General features: G+C 41.2%; 1 protein-coding gene across 2 annotated transcripts in view; it reads right to left on the bottom strand.

Annotated features, from left to right (window-relative positions):
- The window catches only part of col5a1 (procollagen, type V, alpha 1), a 77,588-nt gene that overhangs the window by 9,495 nt on the left and 48,256 nt on the right, over nt 1-19,837 (bottom strand). For both annotated transcript variants that reach the window (XM_085166248.1, XM_085166249.1), the window contains exons 17-58: nt 19,784-19,837; nt 19,601-19,654; nt 19,462-19,515; nt 18,994-19,038; nt 18,208-18,261; nt 17,695-17,739; nt 16,917-16,970; nt 16,780-16,824; nt 15,806-15,859; nt 14,757-14,801; nt 14,464-14,517; nt 13,789-13,833; nt 13,614-13,667; nt 11,818-11,925; nt 10,386-10,439; nt 9,362-9,415; nt 8,538-8,582; nt 8,298-8,351; nt 8,167-8,211; nt 8,011-8,064; nt 7,858-7,911; nt 7,713-7,766; nt 6,973-7,080; nt 6,771-6,860; nt 6,204-6,257; nt 5,806-5,913; nt 5,600-5,707; nt 4,465-4,518; nt 4,279-4,332; nt 4,071-4,178; nt 3,937-3,990; nt 3,711-3,818; nt 1,951-2,004; nt 1,649-1,756; nt 1,462-1,515; nt 1,304-1,357; nt 1,150-1,203; nt 1,008-1,061; nt 799-906; nt 569-622; nt 440-493; nt 174-281 (exon numbers count right to left, since the gene is read on the bottom strand). In XM_085166248.1, the coding sequence (XP_085022374.1) occupies nt 174-281; nt 440-493; nt 569-622; nt 799-906; nt 1,008-1,061; nt 1,150-1,203; nt 1,304-1,357; nt 1,462-1,515; nt 1,649-1,756; nt 1,951-2,004; nt 3,711-3,818; nt 3,937-3,990; nt 4,071-4,178; nt 4,279-4,332; nt 4,465-4,518; nt 5,600-5,707; nt 5,806-5,913; nt 6,204-6,257; nt 6,771-6,860; nt 6,973-7,080; nt 7,713-7,766; nt 7,858-7,911; nt 8,011-8,064; nt 8,167-8,211; nt 8,298-8,351; nt 8,538-8,582; nt 9,362-9,415; nt 10,386-10,439; nt 11,818-11,925; nt 13,614-13,667; nt 13,789-13,833; nt 14,464-14,517; nt 14,757-14,801; nt 15,806-15,859; nt 16,780-16,824; nt 16,917-16,970; nt 17,695-17,739; nt 18,208-18,261; nt 18,994-19,038; nt 19,462-19,515; nt 19,601-19,654; nt 19,784-19,837 (2,727 nt within the window). The remainder of the gene's footprint in view (nt 1-173; nt 282-439; nt 494-568; nt 623-798; nt 907-1,007; nt 1,062-1,149; nt 1,204-1,303; nt 1,358-1,461; nt 1,516-1,648; nt 1,757-1,950; nt 2,005-3,710; nt 3,819-3,936; nt 3,991-4,070; nt 4,179-4,278; nt 4,333-4,464; nt 4,519-5,599; nt 5,708-5,805; nt 5,914-6,203; nt 6,258-6,770; nt 6,861-6,972; nt 7,081-7,712; nt 7,767-7,857; nt 7,912-8,010; nt 8,065-8,166; nt 8,212-8,297; nt 8,352-8,537; nt 8,583-9,361; nt 9,416-10,385; nt 10,440-11,817; nt 11,926-13,613; nt 13,668-13,788; nt 13,834-14,463; nt 14,518-14,756; nt 14,802-15,805; nt 15,860-16,779; nt 16,825-16,916; nt 16,971-17,694; nt 17,740-18,207; nt 18,262-18,993; nt 19,039-19,461; nt 19,516-19,600; nt 19,655-19,783) is intronic.

Below are 19,837 nucleotides of genomic sequence, written 5' to 3'. Positions count from 1 at the left end.
AAGCAACAGTATTGACTAGTATGAAAGATATTAACACCAGTGGTACCAATTTGCTCTTGCTAAATAAGGAAGATCAAACAAAAGTCTGTCAATAGCTAGCTAACTAATGGCACAAACTGAGCTGCTGTTCAAAAATGTAGGTCTTTAACTCCAGTGCAGTGTTGTTTACTCACATTGTCTCCTTTGGGACCAGCTGATCCGGAAGGACCAGGAAGGCCTCTGTCACCTTTCTCTCCCTGTTCACCCGGTGGTCCAATTAAACCAATAAGACCTGGATGGCCCTGAGCAAACAGAACAACACAAGCACATGTAATCAAAGCAACATTTAATGAGACACGTTCCAATCAGAGGAGTAAGAATTTGATGGTCAGTGGAAAACAAAAAAATAAAAGGAAAAAACAACTCAGCAATCACTAAATTGGTTCCTGAAGTAGCTCACCTTTTCTCCTTTGACACCAGAGTCTCCTTTCAAACCAGGTAAGCCAGGTGGGCCCTGTGAGAAAATGTAAGTTGTCAGATCCAGTCGCACATTATATGAGGCATGGCAATAGAAGTTATTTCTACTCACCATAGGTCCGGGAGGTCCATCTGGGCCTGGGGCACCAGGTAGACCTTGTTCTCCCTGCAAAAACATTTGTAGAGTTTTTTTAACCCCACTTCACAAGAAAACCAGTTCCTTTTAATATTCTGGATTTATTTAGCAAATTAGCGAATCATATATGCTGTTTAAACAAAACCACACTACACAAAGGTATGACAGTGATGAATCGCTGCGGGGCTGAGAAATAAGATACTTACAACAGCACCAGGGATTCCCCTGAGACCTTCAGGACCTGGCTTTCCTGGTGATCCTTGAGGACCAACGGGACCTGTTTTTCCAGGGGGACCTTCTAACCCAGGCTCACCCTTTCACACAGGAAAATGATTCACACGAAAACATTTGATGTTAGCTCATTTGTTAGGTTGTTTTACTTACACAAAAAAATGTTGCTTTGTTTTTGAATTACCTTGCCTCCCTTCTCTCCTTGTCTTCCCTCAGGTCCTGCAGGTCCAGGAGGCCCCTATTTAAAAAAAAGATATAAAATTAATTAAGCAACTTTTTAACATTTTCACAAGGATAGGAGTAAGACAGTACAGGGCAGCACTTACTCTCTTTCCTGGTGGTCCAGCAGGACCAGATTCTCCAGTTGGTCCAGGTGAACCCTGGTTTAAAAGGAAAAGGAAATAATTCAACATTGAAAAGACTATTTACATTTCTCAGTAATGACATGCAGCAGAGTGGAAAAGAAAAAATAACACTCACAGGCTGACCAGCCTCTCCATCATCACCCTTGTCACCCGGTAAACCGTCTAAGCCCTGTATTGGAATTGAAGAGGGTCTCAGTCATGATGTTTTGCAATAAAAAGTGTATAAAGACTTAAGTTTGGATGGTTTATTCACAGAACAGCTGCCATACGTACAGCTGGACCAGGCTCTCCAGGGGGGCCGGGGTCACCAGGGAAACCACTTGGACCCTGAAAATGAATAAAGTTACATTTTTTGTTTGTTATTTTTTGGACATTTACTTTTAAGTAACTATGATCGTCCTCTGCTTAATGACTTATGTTGCGAAGTGTATTTTAATAAAAAACCTGGAACAGAACTTACTGGGCTGCCTTTTGGACCATCATCTCCTGGGGGTCCCTTAGGGCCTGGGGGTCCAGCAGCACCAGCCGGGCCAGCCTCTCCCTTCTCTCCTCGTTCTCCTCTTGAACCCTACAACAATATGCAGCATGTTACCAGTGCAATTACTTGTAAAGCTAGAATTCAGAGTTGCTAGTGTACAACATGAGGAAAATGGCCTGTGGAAGATAAATACAATCTCTTTTTTACGTCATGGACATTATAGATAAACTCTTTGTTGTGCTTTTTTTAATAAAGATGAAATGAAATAGACTGCGATAACTCACTGGTGGGCCAACTTCTCCCTGAGGGCCTGGTTCTCCCGTTTCACCAGTATCTCCCTGAAAGAGGTGGGCAACAAGGGGTATTAGTAGGTGAGAGAGAGACATACATTACAAGTAAAGTGATTTGTTGATCTACTGTGGTTCTAAAAATCCCATCATTTACTGCAGCCCCTCACTGTCCCAGTGTCCTTGTCACCAAAAATGGGAATAGAAAGAGATGGCACAAGAGATTTCAATTCATCAAGTGCAGGCAGACTGGGTGGCAGGAGCAAGGACGGCGCTGACCTCACTGTTCTCCCTGGACCCTGCCCATATATCTTGTCCTCTTCCTTTTGCCTTATTGGATACTTGCCCTGTTGACTCACCTATATGCCAGGCACTATCGTTATTCACTGCCACATGAGACTACTGTCCTCCCTACTGAGGTCTACCACACATGTGTTTAGTGGAAAAATATTAGCCCATGTCATGTTTGGGAAACAAGGATGTCAGTTGATGGCACAGCTCTGCAGAGCCAACGACAAGCTGCACGGTGACTCGTTATGATAAGCATATCCAGATTCCCTCTAGCATGAACAATGGCTCTGTGTTGTGAACATCAACTGATACTCTAAATTAGTGTCTGGCTGTTTTCCAAAATCTGCTTCCATGCTGTCAAGAAATTCCCTCTAAGCAGCTGGTATGGCTGTTTACAAGCCTCACTGATCCGCCTGTATTAGCAGTGTACGCTGCTGTTTTATGCAATGCTGCGCCTCCAAAGCCCTGCACAGGCCTTGACTCCATTCTTATGATGACCTTCACTAAGGACTGCTGAGAATAGGAAAACCAGGAAAAGGCAGCTGCTCATCACAGACACAGTGAGGGATGTGTTTACCAAAAAAAGGCCAGGACTCTGTCGCTTGGCAGCTCCCTGGGCTGGATAATAAAATGCCAGCTCAGCTGACGCCCGATTAGCCCAAAGACCGCTGTGTTTGCTTGCACAGAAGCAGGACAGGCTATCCTCGGGGAGATTAGAAAGGAGCAAGAGGTGATTCTATTGACCGAACCAGATAAAGCAAATTATACCATCACCCCGGACAGCAAGCGCTGAAAAACAACAAAAAAACTGCACAGCGCTGCATTCCAGCGGCTGCAAAAACTACCAAAGGAGGCCTCGATGATGAAGCAGCAGCAACAAATGAAAGCTGTAGCCGCCTTTAATAATGCATTTATCTTCTTAGAATTGCAGTAAGATCTTTTTGACAATTTATTTATAATCTCTCCACCCCAGCAGCAGGCTACTGTCGGGAATGACACCCTGTCCATTCGATTTGGCATGCATCTGTCACTCTCGAGTAGGAAAAAACATCCTAAATGGTATCATATAAATAGGCATGTGAAATATTAATGGCTGCAAAAGCCTTTCAAGAGGTATCAGTCTTTGTATAAAACACAACCCAAACAAACTGAATGAATGAATCTGACTTTTTTAAGTTGGCTTCTCCAAGTTAAAACTGTTTCTCTATGACAGGTGAGTCTGAAAACAAACATACACAGCACCACAAATATATCTATAACGGAGGAAAAGTTTGATTGTCAGGAGTCTAAACAGCTGATATGAATGTGTCATATCAGAATTTTAACTCATTAAATATTGATTATGTTATCAGCCTCAAAAGTCCCACTACTGATGGGACTAATCAAACTACATTATACACATGAATGGTTGAGTTTCCGGCTAAAATCATTCCATCCAAAAAAAAAAAAAAAAAAAAGAGTTTTACCTTTTCTCCAACAGCACCAGGGTTTCCAATACCACCGGGAGGTCCCTGAGAACCGTCGGCTCCCGGGGGTCCTGAGGGACCTCTGGGACCAGGGGGACCTGGTGGACCCTGTAGGCAACAAGCAGAGCCACCTCAGTTTAAGAAATGGAATTCATCTTCATGCTCCTTGTAGTGTAAATGTGCTCAATGATAACACAGTCAGAATGCATACAAACTAAGCTCTTACCATTTGACCAACATCTCCAGTTTCACCTTTCTCGCCAGGTGGACCAGGTAAGCCCTGAAAGGTTTAACAATTATTTAATCAGATCTTTCTAAATAAAACCATGGTTGAAGTTTGCTTAATACTCTAGTTCGCACCTGCAGACCAACTGGGCCTGGAGGTCCGGGGAATCCTCTGGATCCTTCATCTCCTTTCTGGCCAAACATACCCTGCTGACCTCTGGGACCAGGCTCACCATCTGCACCCTGCACAGCAGAAGAGATAATGAGATAATGAGAGTCAGTCTGCTAACACATAGATAAGGCACTGAATAATGTGAACACATAGCTCGAAATGGACACTTACAGCAGGACCCGGTGCTCCAACAGGTCCTTGAGGGCCAGTAGGACCGGGTGGACCCTGCAGTTGGGGACATGAAAATGCGTAATAAATGCATTTCTGTCACTCAGTATTTAAAATTCATGTATCAGCCTCAGAATTCTAGAAAGCAAAACAATGAATAAATGATGTGTTTTCTACAGACAAACTTACATGTTCTCCTTTGTCACCCTTGCTTCCTTTCTGGCCCGGCTCTCCAATCTCTCCCTGTGAAGAGAGCATCAAAGCGTGAGACAAAAAAATAGGCAGTGGTATGCACATAAAAGGGAAATAAAACTTTGATAATGAATATTCTTAACAATCCCTAATTTGCCTGAACTGTCCTTCCTTTCAAAAGACATTGTTTTGTACCTTTAGATCTGCCTATAGATATCTCAATTACATCACTCCTCTAAAAAATATAATTCACTTCTGAAGGGGGCTTATCGTGATGGCTGACTCAGTGACAGAACAAGCAGCCAAAACAGAATATATTATGACTCCCATCAGAACCTGTTTAAACCAGAATATACCAACTGAAAAACCTTGTACTTTGTTCCCCCAAATGCCTGTGTGGGTGTTAAAAAATAATGCTAATAACCACCAAAAACCAAAGGCATTTACTTTGGTGTTTGAATCAGAAAAAGCTCTTTCTGTGGTGGCTTTAGTCTCTTAAATAAAGGCCTTGGACTTATCCATTCCCTGTGAGCTGGGCTTATAATGAGAAAGTGTCTGAATGTATGTAAACATTATCTGGCAAGATCGTTTTTTATCTGCATGGCAAATACCCTCTGTATTCTCTTTGTCCGTTTACACCACGGGGAATGTTGTAAGGCCAGTTAAGAACTGAGGCATTCTTCAAAGGATGAGAGATTATCCTCTGAGTATTTCCGCAGCTGATCTTCCTGCAAATGTTTTAGAAGGGATGAGCAGTTGCTTGGATCTGAATACTACAGGGTCACTTTCAGCCATCCTGTCACTGCCTCTCTCTCTGTGTCTGTTTGTAAAGACGGGTACAAAGCAGCAACAAGGCCAGTTCTCCTTTTAAGGATCTGTTAATCGATGCAAACCCTGTCAGACAAATTCCCCTCACAGCGTTTTAAGGTCACAGAGAAAGAGACAAGAGGGTCTGGCTGGGAGCCCAATTGCAAAGTTTAGTGTCTAGTTTAGGTCTGTGCGTACACAGAGAGACACAGATTGTGAAACACAACTGCTCAAAAACCAAAAAAAGAAATTTAAGTGCAGCTTTATTGAATTGCATTATATTTTTCTTCACATGGATACAAATAAACCAAAAATACTAGCTTACCTTGTCTCCGTCCTCTCCAGGTGGGCCAGGAGGTCCTCCAGGTCCTGGCAGACCAACAGGTCCCTGAATACCATCTCTTCCAGCTGGACCTTGAGGTCCTTTCTCTCCCTAAAATAATGATTGTTGACATAGTGCAACATTGTGTTTGTCAGTGAGACAAAAATGTGCAGTGTAGCCATGCTATTCCTACAATGTGGTGCTCTTACCGGTCCACCTTTCTCTCCAGCAGGGCCTGGAGGTCCCTGGGGGCCAGAGCGTCCTGGGAGACCTGTAGGTCCTGCTGGGCCTGCAGGACCACGCTCACCAGGAGAACCCTACAGCAGTACCACACACTGTGTTATTAGCTAGCTGGTAGCTAGTTATCGAAATAAGACACCATTAATATCAAAGACATCTAACACAGGAAACTAAAGGATAATATCAGGCACATCAAATAGGTCAGACCTCCCTTATGTAAGTAGCAAACAGTGCATATCATTATATTATATAAGGGTCTGGAATAGCTGACGGTAGGAACTTTATTATGAAGATATCAGAGATGCAGAGAGAGTACAGAAGGTGAGAGTGACAAAGTGGGGATACGGATGCGGTAAATTGTACTCACAGCAGGGCCCGGTGGGCCAGGAGGACCCTCATTCCCTTTCAGGCCATGAGCTCCCTGCAGATGAGAGTGAAATAAAGGCCTCAGAAAACAAACACATCTGTTGAGGAAGCACACATTCTACCTTACACTGCACTCCTTATCAGCAAAGAGGCTCAGCATGAGATGGAAAGCCTCCTATAGACTCCAAAGTGAAGGTTGAGCGTTGAAAGGGGAAACAGTTTGGCAAAACTGCAGCAAACACCCAAAGGAGCTAGTGCATCACATAAAGTCTGAATCCTAAGGTTAATGAAAAGGCTTTGTAATAAACTGGCATGAAGAAAATAGCATAAGTTGCGTAACTACCAGGACACGACTTTGTCAAGTTAGAATTATTTGAAAAAGATAGAAAAATCAGCCAAGAGCAGGCTGTTCCTTTACTGACGAGTGGATCTGATATCATCTCCATTTCTTGAGGTTTACCGCATTCTTACAGAAATTTAATAGTCCAGAACTATTATGCAATAACCAAGCTGTGAGTGATATTGATTTTGTCACGAGGCTTTAAACAAAGCAGAAGACAATACTAACCACAGGACCAGGCAGACCTCTCTCTCCAGGGAAACCTCTTTGCCCAGGTGGGCCATCTTTACCAGACGGGCCAGCAGGGCCAGGATCACCCTGTAAGTGAAATGGGAAACAAATATGAGCTTTGTAGTTACATACATGTGCTTTAATTAGCTGACAGTGTTAAAAACAAAAGTTTACTAATAAATAGAGCTTCAAGTTTCACCTTGGCTCCTTCTTTTCCTGCAGCTCCAGGCAGACCTTGCTCACCAGGTGGTCCCGGGGGTCCAGGGTGTCCACGTTCTCCCGTTTGTCCAGTCTCACCTGTTGGTCCCTAGAATTGAAAATAAATAAATAAATAAATCCCATTCAACACTAAAGTATAAAACCAAGTTACAGAGGAAGTGTGAAAAGAGGGACAAAGCAGAGAGCAAAATCAGCAAATTAACACAAAAATGACATAACAATTTTTCCATTTATTAGAAACGTGGAGAGGAAAAGCTGAACATTTGCTGTGTGGGAGGCTTACTAGTCATTAAAGCCACATACAGCTTCATTATTATGAATGTCCTCAGCCGGCATTAGCAGAACGGCTGGGAGGAAAAGTCTGTTAAACATTTATGCATAATGGATGAAGAGCCCATTGCAAATATGAAAGAGGATAAACAACACTTTAGTTGTGGCTCTTGAGATATAGGTAAGAGGAGCTAAATCGATTTTCATTCGCCGAGCAAAATGCTAAGAAAGCATTCCTAATGACAACTTATAGGTTTTTATTGTGCTTCTGTGTGTGAAAGGTTTGCAATTCTACAAGAGGCTAATTTTTCAAAAAACAATGCAAATGCATATTTAATAATTTTTTGTAGGAAATTGATAGCTATTTGTTTGCGCACAAAGGAATACAGTGAACAAAAAGCTGTGCGTCAATGAAGCAACTAAGAGAAACACTCAATGGCTGTCACTCACCTGAGGTCCAACCACTCCTGGAGGACCAGGAGGGCCTGTTTTGCCTTGGAATCCCTGTGTATTATAAAAAGGAAATAAAAGTCATACAGTTGCCTCAGTGGATATAGATATAAGATAAAGAGTAGAATAACCGAAGCACACTCACAGTTTCTCCTCTCTGTCCAGGATGTCCTGGCAATCCGTCTTTCCCTGCAGGTCCCTGAGAATTTCAAACAAATTAAAGAATTTATATTAAAGGTCACACTGAATGGAAAGACAAAGGGCAAAGGTCATATTTCAGTAGAGTGTCTGGACTTACAGGGGGGCCCTTTGGTCCTGGGAAACCTGTTGGTCCCTGAGGCCCAGGCAATCCCTATAAAAATTAAAAAAGCACATAATCGAGTTAATAATCGCGTGTCTGATCGAAACGTCATGAGAATAAAATGACTCCTGGTGATGCTGTTACGGTACGTACCCTCTCACCGGGAGGTCCCGGTGGGCCGTCATTCCCTGAGTTACCCTGGACACAAAAAATAAGGAATCAAATGTGAACATGTATAACGACATATTTCAGAAAGTGGCATTAAAATAAATACTAATACTCACCTTTGGACCAGCTTTTCCTGTCGGTCCTCTTGGTCCTCTCTCTCCTCGAGGCCCCTTAAGAAAGAAAAAAAAAAGCTTTTTAACAAAAAAAAGTTTGTAAAGGATGCATGTAATCTGAAAAGCTTGGTTATTGTGTCAGTGTGGATTCCCCTCGAGCACGCTCAAGTCGAACGGCCACTTTTACTCAGGTGCCAAGTTCGCCATCTGCATGGAAGCACGAGTCTGCTGAGTAAGACTAACCGTTGGTCCTCTCTGTCCGCGTGGGCCCGGCTTTCCTGCTGTTCCCTGTGGACACAAAGAACACACACAACGATCAAAGGAATGCCACTCACATCATTAAGATCCTAAGAATGACTCTAATGCCAGGAGACTGAAATATTTGCAAGCACAATTGAGCCATTTATGAGCTCAGAAATAGTCTTTTTATAATAAAATGGGATTTACTGTAAAAGAAAATGACCATTAACATTTATCTTCACTTACATGTGAAGTCATTGCCACCTTGGAAAATGATATTTTAATAATCAATTATGCATGATATAGCAATTTTGCAGCAGTGTTACAATGACACTGGCTACATACAAATTTAATGAGGAAAACAATAAAATCTTTTATGTAGCTTTTTAAGTTTCAAACAAGTGTTGTGAAACTATCTTAATAGCTCTATTATCCCTTTCTGTCTCGGAGCTGGGTCTCATAAACTTTACAAATGTTTTGTGAAGATGAAAAAGCTTAATGCGCCTTGCTCCACTCGTGTTGACAAACCATTACTCTTGCAGGCGAGCTAATGACCCATCCCTTCGACAAAAGAAAATGAAGCATTGCTCAAGAGCCACAAAGTGATAAACAAAGCTTTTGGGGTATCCAAATGAATTGTGCAAGTGGTAATGAAAAGCAATTGCGATGGTGAGCAATTGTGTCTCTGTTGCTTTGTGTTAGAGCCATGCAACTTGCACTAGGTTGATAAATCTGGAGCTGGGACGGGAGCCTGTCTCTGGCGGTACGCCTGTATCCAACCCTTGAGGGAATGAGAAGAATATCAAGAAGTCTATCTACATACATACCCGAGTTCCTTTCTCTCCATTGGCACCTGGGAAACCTTGGAAACCCTGGGATCCCTGTGTGTGAGCAAGAGAGCAATTAATCATCTGAGAAGCAAACACAGTCACTATATTCCTTGTTTATACCCCTAGCTTAATACATTTAACAGAAGACTGCATGCACACAAGTAACAGCATTCCTTTATTGCCATTGTATAAGCAACTGAAGGCTGACACCAAATAGCATATTCAAATCCCCAGCTCTTTGATCAGGAAGCTTCAAGCATGTCCGCTTGTCAGACTGCAGCTTTGCCTCAGAGAGGCTAAACGATGAGCCATCAAAAAGTTCAGCAAAAGCAGCCTGCACATGCACGTGTGTGTATTTTTTATTTTCCCCGTTCTCTTTCAAATACACACAGAAAAGCACATTTTGGTCAGGTTAACTGTGTCTCTGTGAGTTCTAACATTAGCTTAAATTAAATTGTCAAGTAAGTTTAATAACAAGCAATGTTTGCCAAAGCAAGGAAATAAGACATAATTTAAATTATTACACTGAATTAAAAGAAAGATAAAGTCACATTAAAGCACAATTAAAAAAAACTTTTAAAAAAAAAGAAAGGCAATTATTTGAGAATAATTTGGGAATATTAACACCATACACTAAACAACTTACACGTAAATTGACATAACCTGAAAAGGCTTATGAATGGAGGTATATTTTCAGTCACGAAAAACTATTGGAGAGCTAGATGATCAACAATTAAACCAACCTGACAGGCTCTGCAAATATGGAACTTAATAAAATAGTAAAAAGCAGCGGTCGACTGACCCTAACAAGTGTCACGCAAGTTCATGTGTCCATGAACACAGAAAGCTCTAACAGATAACACAGAGCTAGCCCAGCGACTTGTGGTGAAATACTGGCGGCATCATTGGTTTCATTGGTGCCTCGCCCAAATTAACATACAGTAATTACTGTAACCGAGCACGGATATGGTAAAATCTGTAAATTAATAACAATGCTCTTTAGCAGTATAAATGCAATTACCTTTGGTCCTTGTCTTCCTGGGTATCCTGGCAATCCAGGAACTCCGAGTTTACCCTGTAAAAGAGAAAGATTAGTAAGTATACTGTTATATACGGTCCTGACAGGAACTTATAAAAGTTTATCAAAAAGTATTTACAAAAATTTATTTACTATTTTTACCAAAAAAAAGACAAGGTTGAGCTCCATGAAACGATTCATCAAATTAAGAGACATAATAAGGTTCCTGCTCTATGTAAAAATGTAAAAACTGAACATTTAACGCAGCATTTACTTAATCCACTGATCTTCTCCTGCCTCAAACCAAACTCCTTATTAGAGCCGTACCAAATTATTCCTCTTAAGCCGTGACACCTGATAACCGGTGATAACCTCTTCTCATATTAAAAAGACAAGATGTTTCAGACTTTGAGAGAAATGCCTGCTTTTGGCATCTGCCAAATGCATGGCGATGATGGGATTATTTCGAATAAAATCATGTAAAAAAAAAATTTAAATAAACGATTTTAATTAAGCATTCTCAAGCCAACAGAGGATTTAAATTGGCATCAAATTAAAACTTTTAATTACAACATCTAGTAAGAGTCTGTTGATGTATAATTTAATATTAACACTGTCTTTGCTATAGTACCTATAATCCACACATACATTATACTGTATATGAACCTTCTTCTGTACCCAGCTGAACTGCTACACTTATCTGAAGGGCAGCAGGACACTACAGCCATTACACAGACGCTGCCCACTGTGTTTACTGTGATTAGCCAGGTTGGTACAGAGTAGCCACAAACAGCTCTATACACATGAAGCACTCTGCTTATAAATCTCATCAATCCTGTATCCCACAGCCTCTATTTCAGCTATGTCTGTAGCAAAAGCAGTGTCTTAATTTTTTTGATTCTTGCAATGCAATAAGTATTTATAATGTTGAACAGAAGATATTTTCATGAACTACATAAACCAAAATAGCAGCACTTGTGAAGATGCCCACACAGTCTAAATAGGGTTTAAGAGTTATCTACAGACTTTCTTTACCTCGCTGATCTCCTAATTCCATGTACACTCCTAACTAAATGCAAGGAAAGAAGGCTGGCTCTCTCCCACAGTATGCTGTAAGCTCTTTGCATCTGTGAGTTTAAGTAATAAAAACTCTGTCATTCTAGCGAGTAACATCTCCATTAAAACGTGCAGAAACACTACAGCGGTATTTTTAGAACCGGATCAGTGTGTGGGGAAAAGCTGGTGTGAAGGCTATAATTAGGCATGAAAGAGACTGCTGTTAGCTAATGTGTGATCAAGATTCGGATGGATATCTGCTTTTTAAATTACACTGTGAATAACAAACAAAAGTTTCGCCTGTCCTCACTGGATAAGGATTGGACCAGTCAAGCAATTACTCTGCCTCTGTTTAAGTCCGTTTTTTTAAGAAGCTCACCTTCTCACCACTTGGGCCAAGAGGACCAGCATCTCCTGGAAGCCCGGAACGACCCTTTGGCCCCTCGGGGCCATCTTCACCTCTGGGTCCTGCTGGTCCAAGTTCTCCCTGGAAATCACAAGATGTAAAAAATACAAATGCCATTAGCCTGTATAGTAAACAAACAAACAAACAAAAACAAGGTACTTGAGCTCATCTTTCCCCTCATGTTTTGCAAAGATTATTCTATTGACTGTGCATTCACAAATTAGTAGCATCAGTGGGAATATTTTTCCACTCATATAGCTTTCTAAGGTGATTACAATGAATCTGAGTACTATAAGAGAGATCTGAAACAAGTATTTTGTTATGACTGGTATAAAAAAAACAGTTTTGCTCTCTATAGTCTATAGCTTGTTACTTTAATAAGCAAGATGCTTGCCTTTAAAGTGTTTTACTTCCTCTGAGGGAGTATATCAACTTTTATGTTTACTGATAGTTGCCATAGTTTATCTCATTTACATAATGTTTAGTAGGCTATTCAATCACTTGAGCAAAATGTCCTACAAGATTGTGGTAAGCGGTTACATGCCTGCAAAACATCTGTTAGCACTAATTAGCTGGTTGCTAACCAAGCTAGCTTGCACTTTTGACAACTTAGACCTCCATCCTCTTGCACAAATATGGTCACTTTTTGCTCTATAACTTAAGAATGCTTTGCTTTTATTATTCATCAAAGAAATCAATCAATTCTTTGTTTATATTTCAAAACTGTTGTGAGTAAAAAGGTGCTTAAGGATGCTAATTTCTGTTGCTTCATCATTAAAGAAATTAGCTATTTTAGTATTGCTTCTCTTTTTAAGTGTGCTTTCCTTCAAGCGGGACACATATTAAGTGACAGACTACAAACTCACTCTGACAGCCAGTCACTGTTGCATGAGACCTGGCAGTGTGTAAAAAGGAAGGCTTGCGCAGTGTTGAAGGCAAAGCCAGTGTGCTCACACACCAGCACTTAAAACGGCATCAGACAAACTGTACTTGACTCACACTTGCAAGCTCATCAAACAGAACACTTTAAATTGAGCACACTCACACACTTTTCATAGGCACGCTTCAAAATGAGTCATTTAGATTCCGGTCTATGTGCATCTCCAAAGCAGAGGGCCTCCTTAAATCTTTGCTTTCATCTGGATCTGCTGCATCTCCAGAGGAAAATAAGCCGGAGCCCCATGTCTCTCTCCCGGGTTTAAAGGGGTTTAAAGTGCCATTGATTTCTCCTTCCTTTCTATGCTCAGCTAGAGACAGCCTGGTCAGGGATTGGAGGGTTGATGTTTGAAGTATTGGCTTGTGCAAGTTATGTTTCTTACTGTAGAAAGCATTTTTTTCTTAAGACTTGACAGTGTAAATCCCTGAAGCACTTTGGAGAAAGAGGCTGTAGTCGGGAAAACCTGTCAAAGTCGCGCTTTTCTCCTAAAGTTGTCGAGGTTAGGACTGACTGGAAAGAGGCAATGGGGATGGAAAAGAAATTGGAAACTGCTCACATTAAAACAAACGCACACACACAAACCACTTGTCAACTGGAACAACACCTTATGTTTGCTCATTAGCCACAATTCCGCGGTAGTCACAGAGGCTTAGGCAATGAAAGTGGATAAAGTGACAGGAGTGGTTGCTCCTTTCACTTACTGTGGATAAAGGTCACCCTCACCCCCCAATAAAACAAAGCTAGTTCTGAGTGCAGCACTTAAGAGTTGTTTCATTAATGTGATCATTTGAGTGATTCATCCAGCAGTCAAGTTTAAACAGACAAGCCTTACCCTGTCGCCTTTGATACCCATATCTCCCTTGAAGCCAGGGAAGCCGTCTTCTCCCTAGCAGAAGGATAAAGAAAACGATGTTGAAACCATTTGATTGGTATGCATGCAGAGATGATCAAATAAGTCCACACAACTTTCTTAGACGTTTCTTAGCCAGCTGTTTGAATTCCTTTACCTTTTCACCCTTGTGTCCTTTAAGGCCACGCACACCGTCAGCTCCCTGTGATGCAAGAACAGGCAGAAATTACAAACCAGTGGGGAGGATAACAGACGGCTACACTTTTTTAAAACTTAGAAGTAAATTGTGCAAAAGAGGAGACTCTTTAGGATGGATTCATTTTCATTGTTTTGGTGTATAAATTAGCATACAAAGGTTCTTCCTTCTTGACCAATCTTTTCATCTCCCCTGAGAGCAGACTTCAGCCATGTTACAAGGGGACTATTAGCTACGAGTCGAGCCACTTGTGTGATCCCCCTAGCTCAGTAGCAGCTTTAATGATTGGATCAGTCACACTTTCTTTCCAAGAATTATTTGATGGGAATTCTTTTGTCTCGGTTTCATCAGATACTAATGGCACAGAGGAAGGAGAGGGCTGTGCACCTTGAATTGTTATCAGCCCCTTTGCCATCTCACAAGGCTTGTGCCATCTCACAAGCCTATACAAACTTTTTAAGGGGATTTTTATTTATTTATTTGCAAAATCACACTAGTCTGGTTGGCCAAACACACAAAAAACAACAACAACAACAACAACACTCAAATGAGATATTGGGGAACTATTAGCACATTAAATGCAAAGTACAAAAAAATACATAAAATTAATTTCTTAGTGGTTGATAATCAACTCACCTTCACGCCTCGAGACCCAGGATAACCAATAGGTCCTTGAGGGCCAGGAGGGCCCTAGAGAGACAAATATTTAATAAGAGTTTGCAGCACGTAGTTTTTAACAATCCAAGCATGCACACACACACACACACACACACATTTTGCTAATCTTATCTTCGTGAATGCAAACACATTTTATGCAAATGTTTCTGAACAAGGACAACAGGAGGGGAAACTAAAAAGCGAGAAAAGTGTAAATAAAGGAGGGAAGAAATGAAAGCTAGCTCATGGGAAGCAAATGTAATAAAACTCACCATGTGGCCTTTCTCTCCGGAAGGCCCCTCTTTTCCAGGGTGACCCTGTGAATTATTAAGAGCAATATTATGGCATTTCATTTGAGGATAATTACTACCATAAATACCACAAGGCCCCTTAAACAGAGAAATTAGGTTATTAAAACTGTTGGAGGGACGTATCAAAGTGGAAAACTGCAAAAAAAAAAAAAAAAAAAAAATAGAGCCATTGCAGTCTAATTGCATTTGAGATTTGTATTAAAGAGGCCCTACTAGCTATCACGGAGCTCGAAAAGCACAGACTGTCATTTTCTGAATTTTGCACAAGCAATATAGCAAACAGCATCGTGCATGTATGACACAAAACTCCACCTCATCAAAAAACGCGCACATCCACACACATGCATGGATGCTGATCTGAAAGGACTAAGAGGAAAATGATTGCATTCTCATTAACAAAAGGAGCTGTGCAAACCCTCTGATGGGCTATTAGTGATATGAGGATGGAGAGAGAAACAGATACAAGAGAAGAGGCAGAAAGGAAGCACTAAGGTTGGGAATATTGTGCTTGCTTTATATGCAACAAAACAGATTTAACAGGAACAGCCTGGCTGTGTAACTCAGGGAGAACTATCCTCAAAAGAAATTATTAAAAGGCTGAGAGATATTGTGTGTCGTGGGGCTCTACTTTATCTCCTTTTTCTGTTTTGCTTTTTTTAAAACATCTTTTTCTTGCCCTGTAGTTATTCAAATCTTGGCCCTATCTCTCTTAGGTGCCACCTGGTACCTTCCAAGAAACATCTGCCATTATAGCAGGTGTACTGTCTGTGCAGGGATGTCAGAGGGACTGTTTGCCTATATAAAGTGCGCCTCAGTGTGCGTGTGTTGTTCGTCTGTTGTGATGTGTTTTATGCTGTGAAGCAAAAGGCTGTACAAAATAAAATTAGAGATATGGCTTTAAAAATGTGAGTTCTTACAGCTATGCTACCTATAAAAAACTCTTTATAAACAGACAGTGGGGAGGAAAAAGAGGACATACGGCTCTTTGGAAACGTGGCCTAAAAACTCACCGGTGGGCCATCAGCTCCTGGCATTCCTGGCAAGCCTGGCTTTCCGGTCGGGCCCTGGGTAGATGATAGAAGGTCAGAGTAAACATGACAAGATAACAAGAGCACACGGAGCCATCACAGGATATAGATGTCTATCGGTATAACAACAACGTGAGGTTTAGTTGATATAACACTGACTATTGTTACATAATCCATTTAAATGCTGGCGAGACATATCCCAGAAACCCACACATGACACCAGAACCCAGGAGATCACAAAATCCTGTAGGTGTCATCCATTGGTGATGATGAGTGTGCGTAAAATTTCATTTATTGTCATTATAATTCATTTTAACCTCAGTGGCCAAAAGACAAACAGTAGGATCCTTAGACAAGCAAAGGTAACGGATACATAAAATTAATCATGACGATAATAGGATGCAGATTTCTTTTCTCTTTGTTATGCTCATTAGCTCTAGTCCCAAAAATTATGTACTTGGTGTTTTGGGGCAAAGTCTTGCATATGTATTGAATGTGTTCTATGAAATTCAAGCTCTTAAGACAAAGATCTACAATTTAAGTCTACTGTTTCGCTTTATTACACTTAGCAAATATCATGATGGCTTTAATGTCTTTTACAATCAGGGCACACGCGGTACCTACATTACCAAATCCCAAATGCTCAATAATAAAGTGAGTGTGCTCCATATAAGTTAGCCAATGTAATTCAGCTGAAATGAAATTAAAATGTATCAGGATTCAAATCTGTCTGTACCGTCTACAAGGCAACATTTAGTCCTGCATTGGGGATGAGGAGGCATTTGCATAATTGTGTGATAAGCATTTCGAACTGAATAAGATAGCAACTTGGCTTTCCGCTCATGAAAATGAATGCGACCAGCTATTTTATACATTCTGATTCTTTTTGGTTTTAAAGCATCTTAGAGGTTTTTTTTAGTGGAGTTACAGGATTTTAGAGTCACATGGTATGTTACCTTCTCTCCTGGAGGTCCAATGGGTCCTTGAGGCCCTGCAAGTCCCTGTGGGGAGGATACAAAAATGATCACCAAGCTTTCATTTCACACTTCCGAGAAAGAAAGATCTAAATTCACACTACATTTTCATCACTCACCTGGGCTCCTGGGTTGCCTTGCTGCCCGGGAGGTCCTGGCTCTCCTTGGGGTCCCTGAAAAAGAAAAATTGTCTTAGAAATCTCCCCATGTAGAAAAGACTGAATAATTTATTGATTTTCAACCAGGCTGTGTGAATGTGAAACTGATTTGGTGACCAGCATTTCCTCTGAAAAAATATAAATGAGAAGCAGTAGCACTCTTCTGCATGATTACCTCATAACAACACAATAAGCCACAACTTTTGGACTGATGGAGTAGCATCTTTCCACGGCGCGAGGTAAGAGACACACACACACGTACACAGTGCACATTACCGCAACTACTTTCCTAATGAAAGAAACTGCTGAGGCACAAACACAACAACACCTTTCCCAATGAGATAACTGGCAATCAATTATATTTCCTCAGGCCAAGAGTCGGGAACGCTCCTGGTCTTTCATCTCTACCTCGTTGGATCGTTCCCAACAGAACAAAGGAGCTGCTTCAGTTAGGCATTCTCTCATTACAGCCGGGCGCTGCCTGAAATTGAGCTGGAATGGTACAAGCGGCCGAGGTGGACTGCTCAAATAGACCTAAACACAGGCAGCCTATTCTTCATTATGTCTTAATGTCTGATTGAACTGGTGTGTGTGCTTGTGTGTGTTTGCCCATGAGGGCATATCATGGGCTTTTTGAGGGTGAAATTAAGCAAACGTTGATTGAAATTGAAATTGTGCGTGTTGGTTTATCTGAGAGTTTGCACATATAGGCAATTTAGTTCATTCCAGCTTCACTTACTATGTTTCCCTTGGGTCCAGGGTGGCCATCCATTCCAGTAACGCCCTACAGCAGGTGACAAAAGAACATTAAGAACAAAAAATGAAAAGGGAAAGGCAGCATATCCATAAAAGACTAAAATGGACAGAATCGACTGTGTGAATGAATTTTAAAGTCTGATGTATTTGAATCGCTAACTCCTACAGAGAGATATCAGTTTCAAAAATGTGCAGTGTCCACGTTAAATTAAATCCGCTGGAACAAATTAGATTGAAGCCTCGCTGCACTGTAGACATCTATCAGAGAAGCGGAAGTTAAACTCAATAACATATGCTACTCTTTTGTATATTGTGTCTGAGAGATATTGAGTTTTGTATTTCCCCGTGGTTGTTGTTTGCCCTTCCCTTTTCTCTCGCCGCTTATGAGATGCTAAAAAATTGATTCCGCTCTCTAAACTGTAAATCTATTGCTGGATATGAAAAGTTGAGAAGTTGAAGGAGAGGTGAGAGGGTTGGGTGGGGGGTGGGCACTCACAGGTGGTCCAGGAGGTCCCTGAGGTCCTTTTGGTCCCAGCAAACCTCGAGGCCCCTGTGGTAAAAATGAAGGGAAATGAGATTGAGAGTGATATCACACCTGTGAAAAAGGACTGATGCATTATTAAACACGTTCAGCTAAATCAAGTTTCAAAATTATACTGCTGGAAATAACCTCACTTTCCAAATGTCCTTGAGGATTTTCTACAGAGTGAGATGTGAGGGAAAGCTGAAGCTTCTTTCTTTCTCTCTTTTTTTTTTACTACTCTTGCATTTCCCTCAGCCATACCCATGAAACAGTGCTGTGATTTTTTTTTCTGTGTGCCATGCCTCACAGCTACAGTTACCCAAGTAGATGGATTGTCCTGACTGCGTGAATTCAAACCAATGTAGCGCACCCTGGTGGATAAAAAAGATCATAACATGCAATATCAAGGGCTCTCTGATGGTTTCTTCTTTTCCTGTCTTTTCCACCCTCCGCAGGGAGTATCCTGCATGGGTGAGGCGGGGTGTGGGAGGCTATTAAAAGAAGCTTGATGTGTTCTGCTTGCTTTTCTCACCACCAGAGATTCACCTGTACACATGAGTTCTGATCAACATTCACTTTGCACCACAATGGCACTAAAAAATAAAAAATTCCAAGTCTATATGACTATGAACATGTGATATATGATACCAGCCGACAGTATGATTGTTCAGTAACACAATAACATGATGACAGCAGGCCTGCAGCTCTTATACATTTCCCTGAGTGTAAGACTGAATGGTAATATATGTGATCACTCACTGGTTCACCAGGAAGTCCCCTGGGTCCGATCTCTCCATCATCTCCCTGGGAAAGAGAAGAGCAGGTCAGGCTTTGGAACAGACAGTGAATTATAATGGAGGAGAAAGTGAGGATGTGCAAGTGTGTGTGTGTGTGTGTGTAATGTGAAAACATAATGAAGAAACAGAGGAAGTGGGGGATCAAGTTGCATCAGTTGTGTTTAATGGAGAAGGTGATGGAAATTGGGAAAAGGTATTTTTGCAAAAAGAAAAAACTGAACGTATTATAAGGAACGAAATCGACGAGAAGGAGAAAGTAGAAGAAGAGGAAGTGGAAGTGCAATTCAAATGATGACAAAACGGTGCGTGCCTGAATTTGTTCTGCTCAGAACAAATTCAGATAGTGCGACTTCGTGTGTACAGCACTTGAGGTTGATAAGAAAATGAAGGGGCAGGCGTGAAATTCTTTTCTTGTTTTTTTTTGTTTTACCCTCTCTCCATCCTCTCCAGGACCACCAGGAGGTCCATGGGGGCCGGGTTCACCCTGTGAAAACAAATATGAACATGTTTAACTGTTGTCCAAATTCCAACAGACACACACCTCTCAGGTTAAAGGTTAAAATGCTTACTCTGTGTCCTTTTTCACCAGGAAGTCCAGCAAGACCATCAAATCCTCTGTCTCCCTTAAAAGCGGGGGGGAAAAAAACATTTAATGATATAGATCACCAGCTCAGCTTAAAAATTAACTTCAAAAAATCTTTTTATCAAAAGTGGCACATTTAAGTGTATCGTGAATGGAAAAGACAACATACCTTTGGTCCAGTCTGTCCTGGCATGCCCCTGGCACCATCAGCTCCAGAGCGACC

This window comes from Neolamprologus multifasciatus, chromosome 7 (assembly GCF_963576455.1).
Source record: "Neolamprologus multifasciatus chromosome 7, fNeoMul1.2, whole genome shotgun sequence".
Lineage (NCBI taxonomy): Eukaryota > Metazoa > Chordata > Actinopteri > Cichliformes > Cichlidae > Neolamprologus > Neolamprologus multifasciatus.
This window is presented reverse-complemented; position numbering and strand designations above follow the sequence as displayed.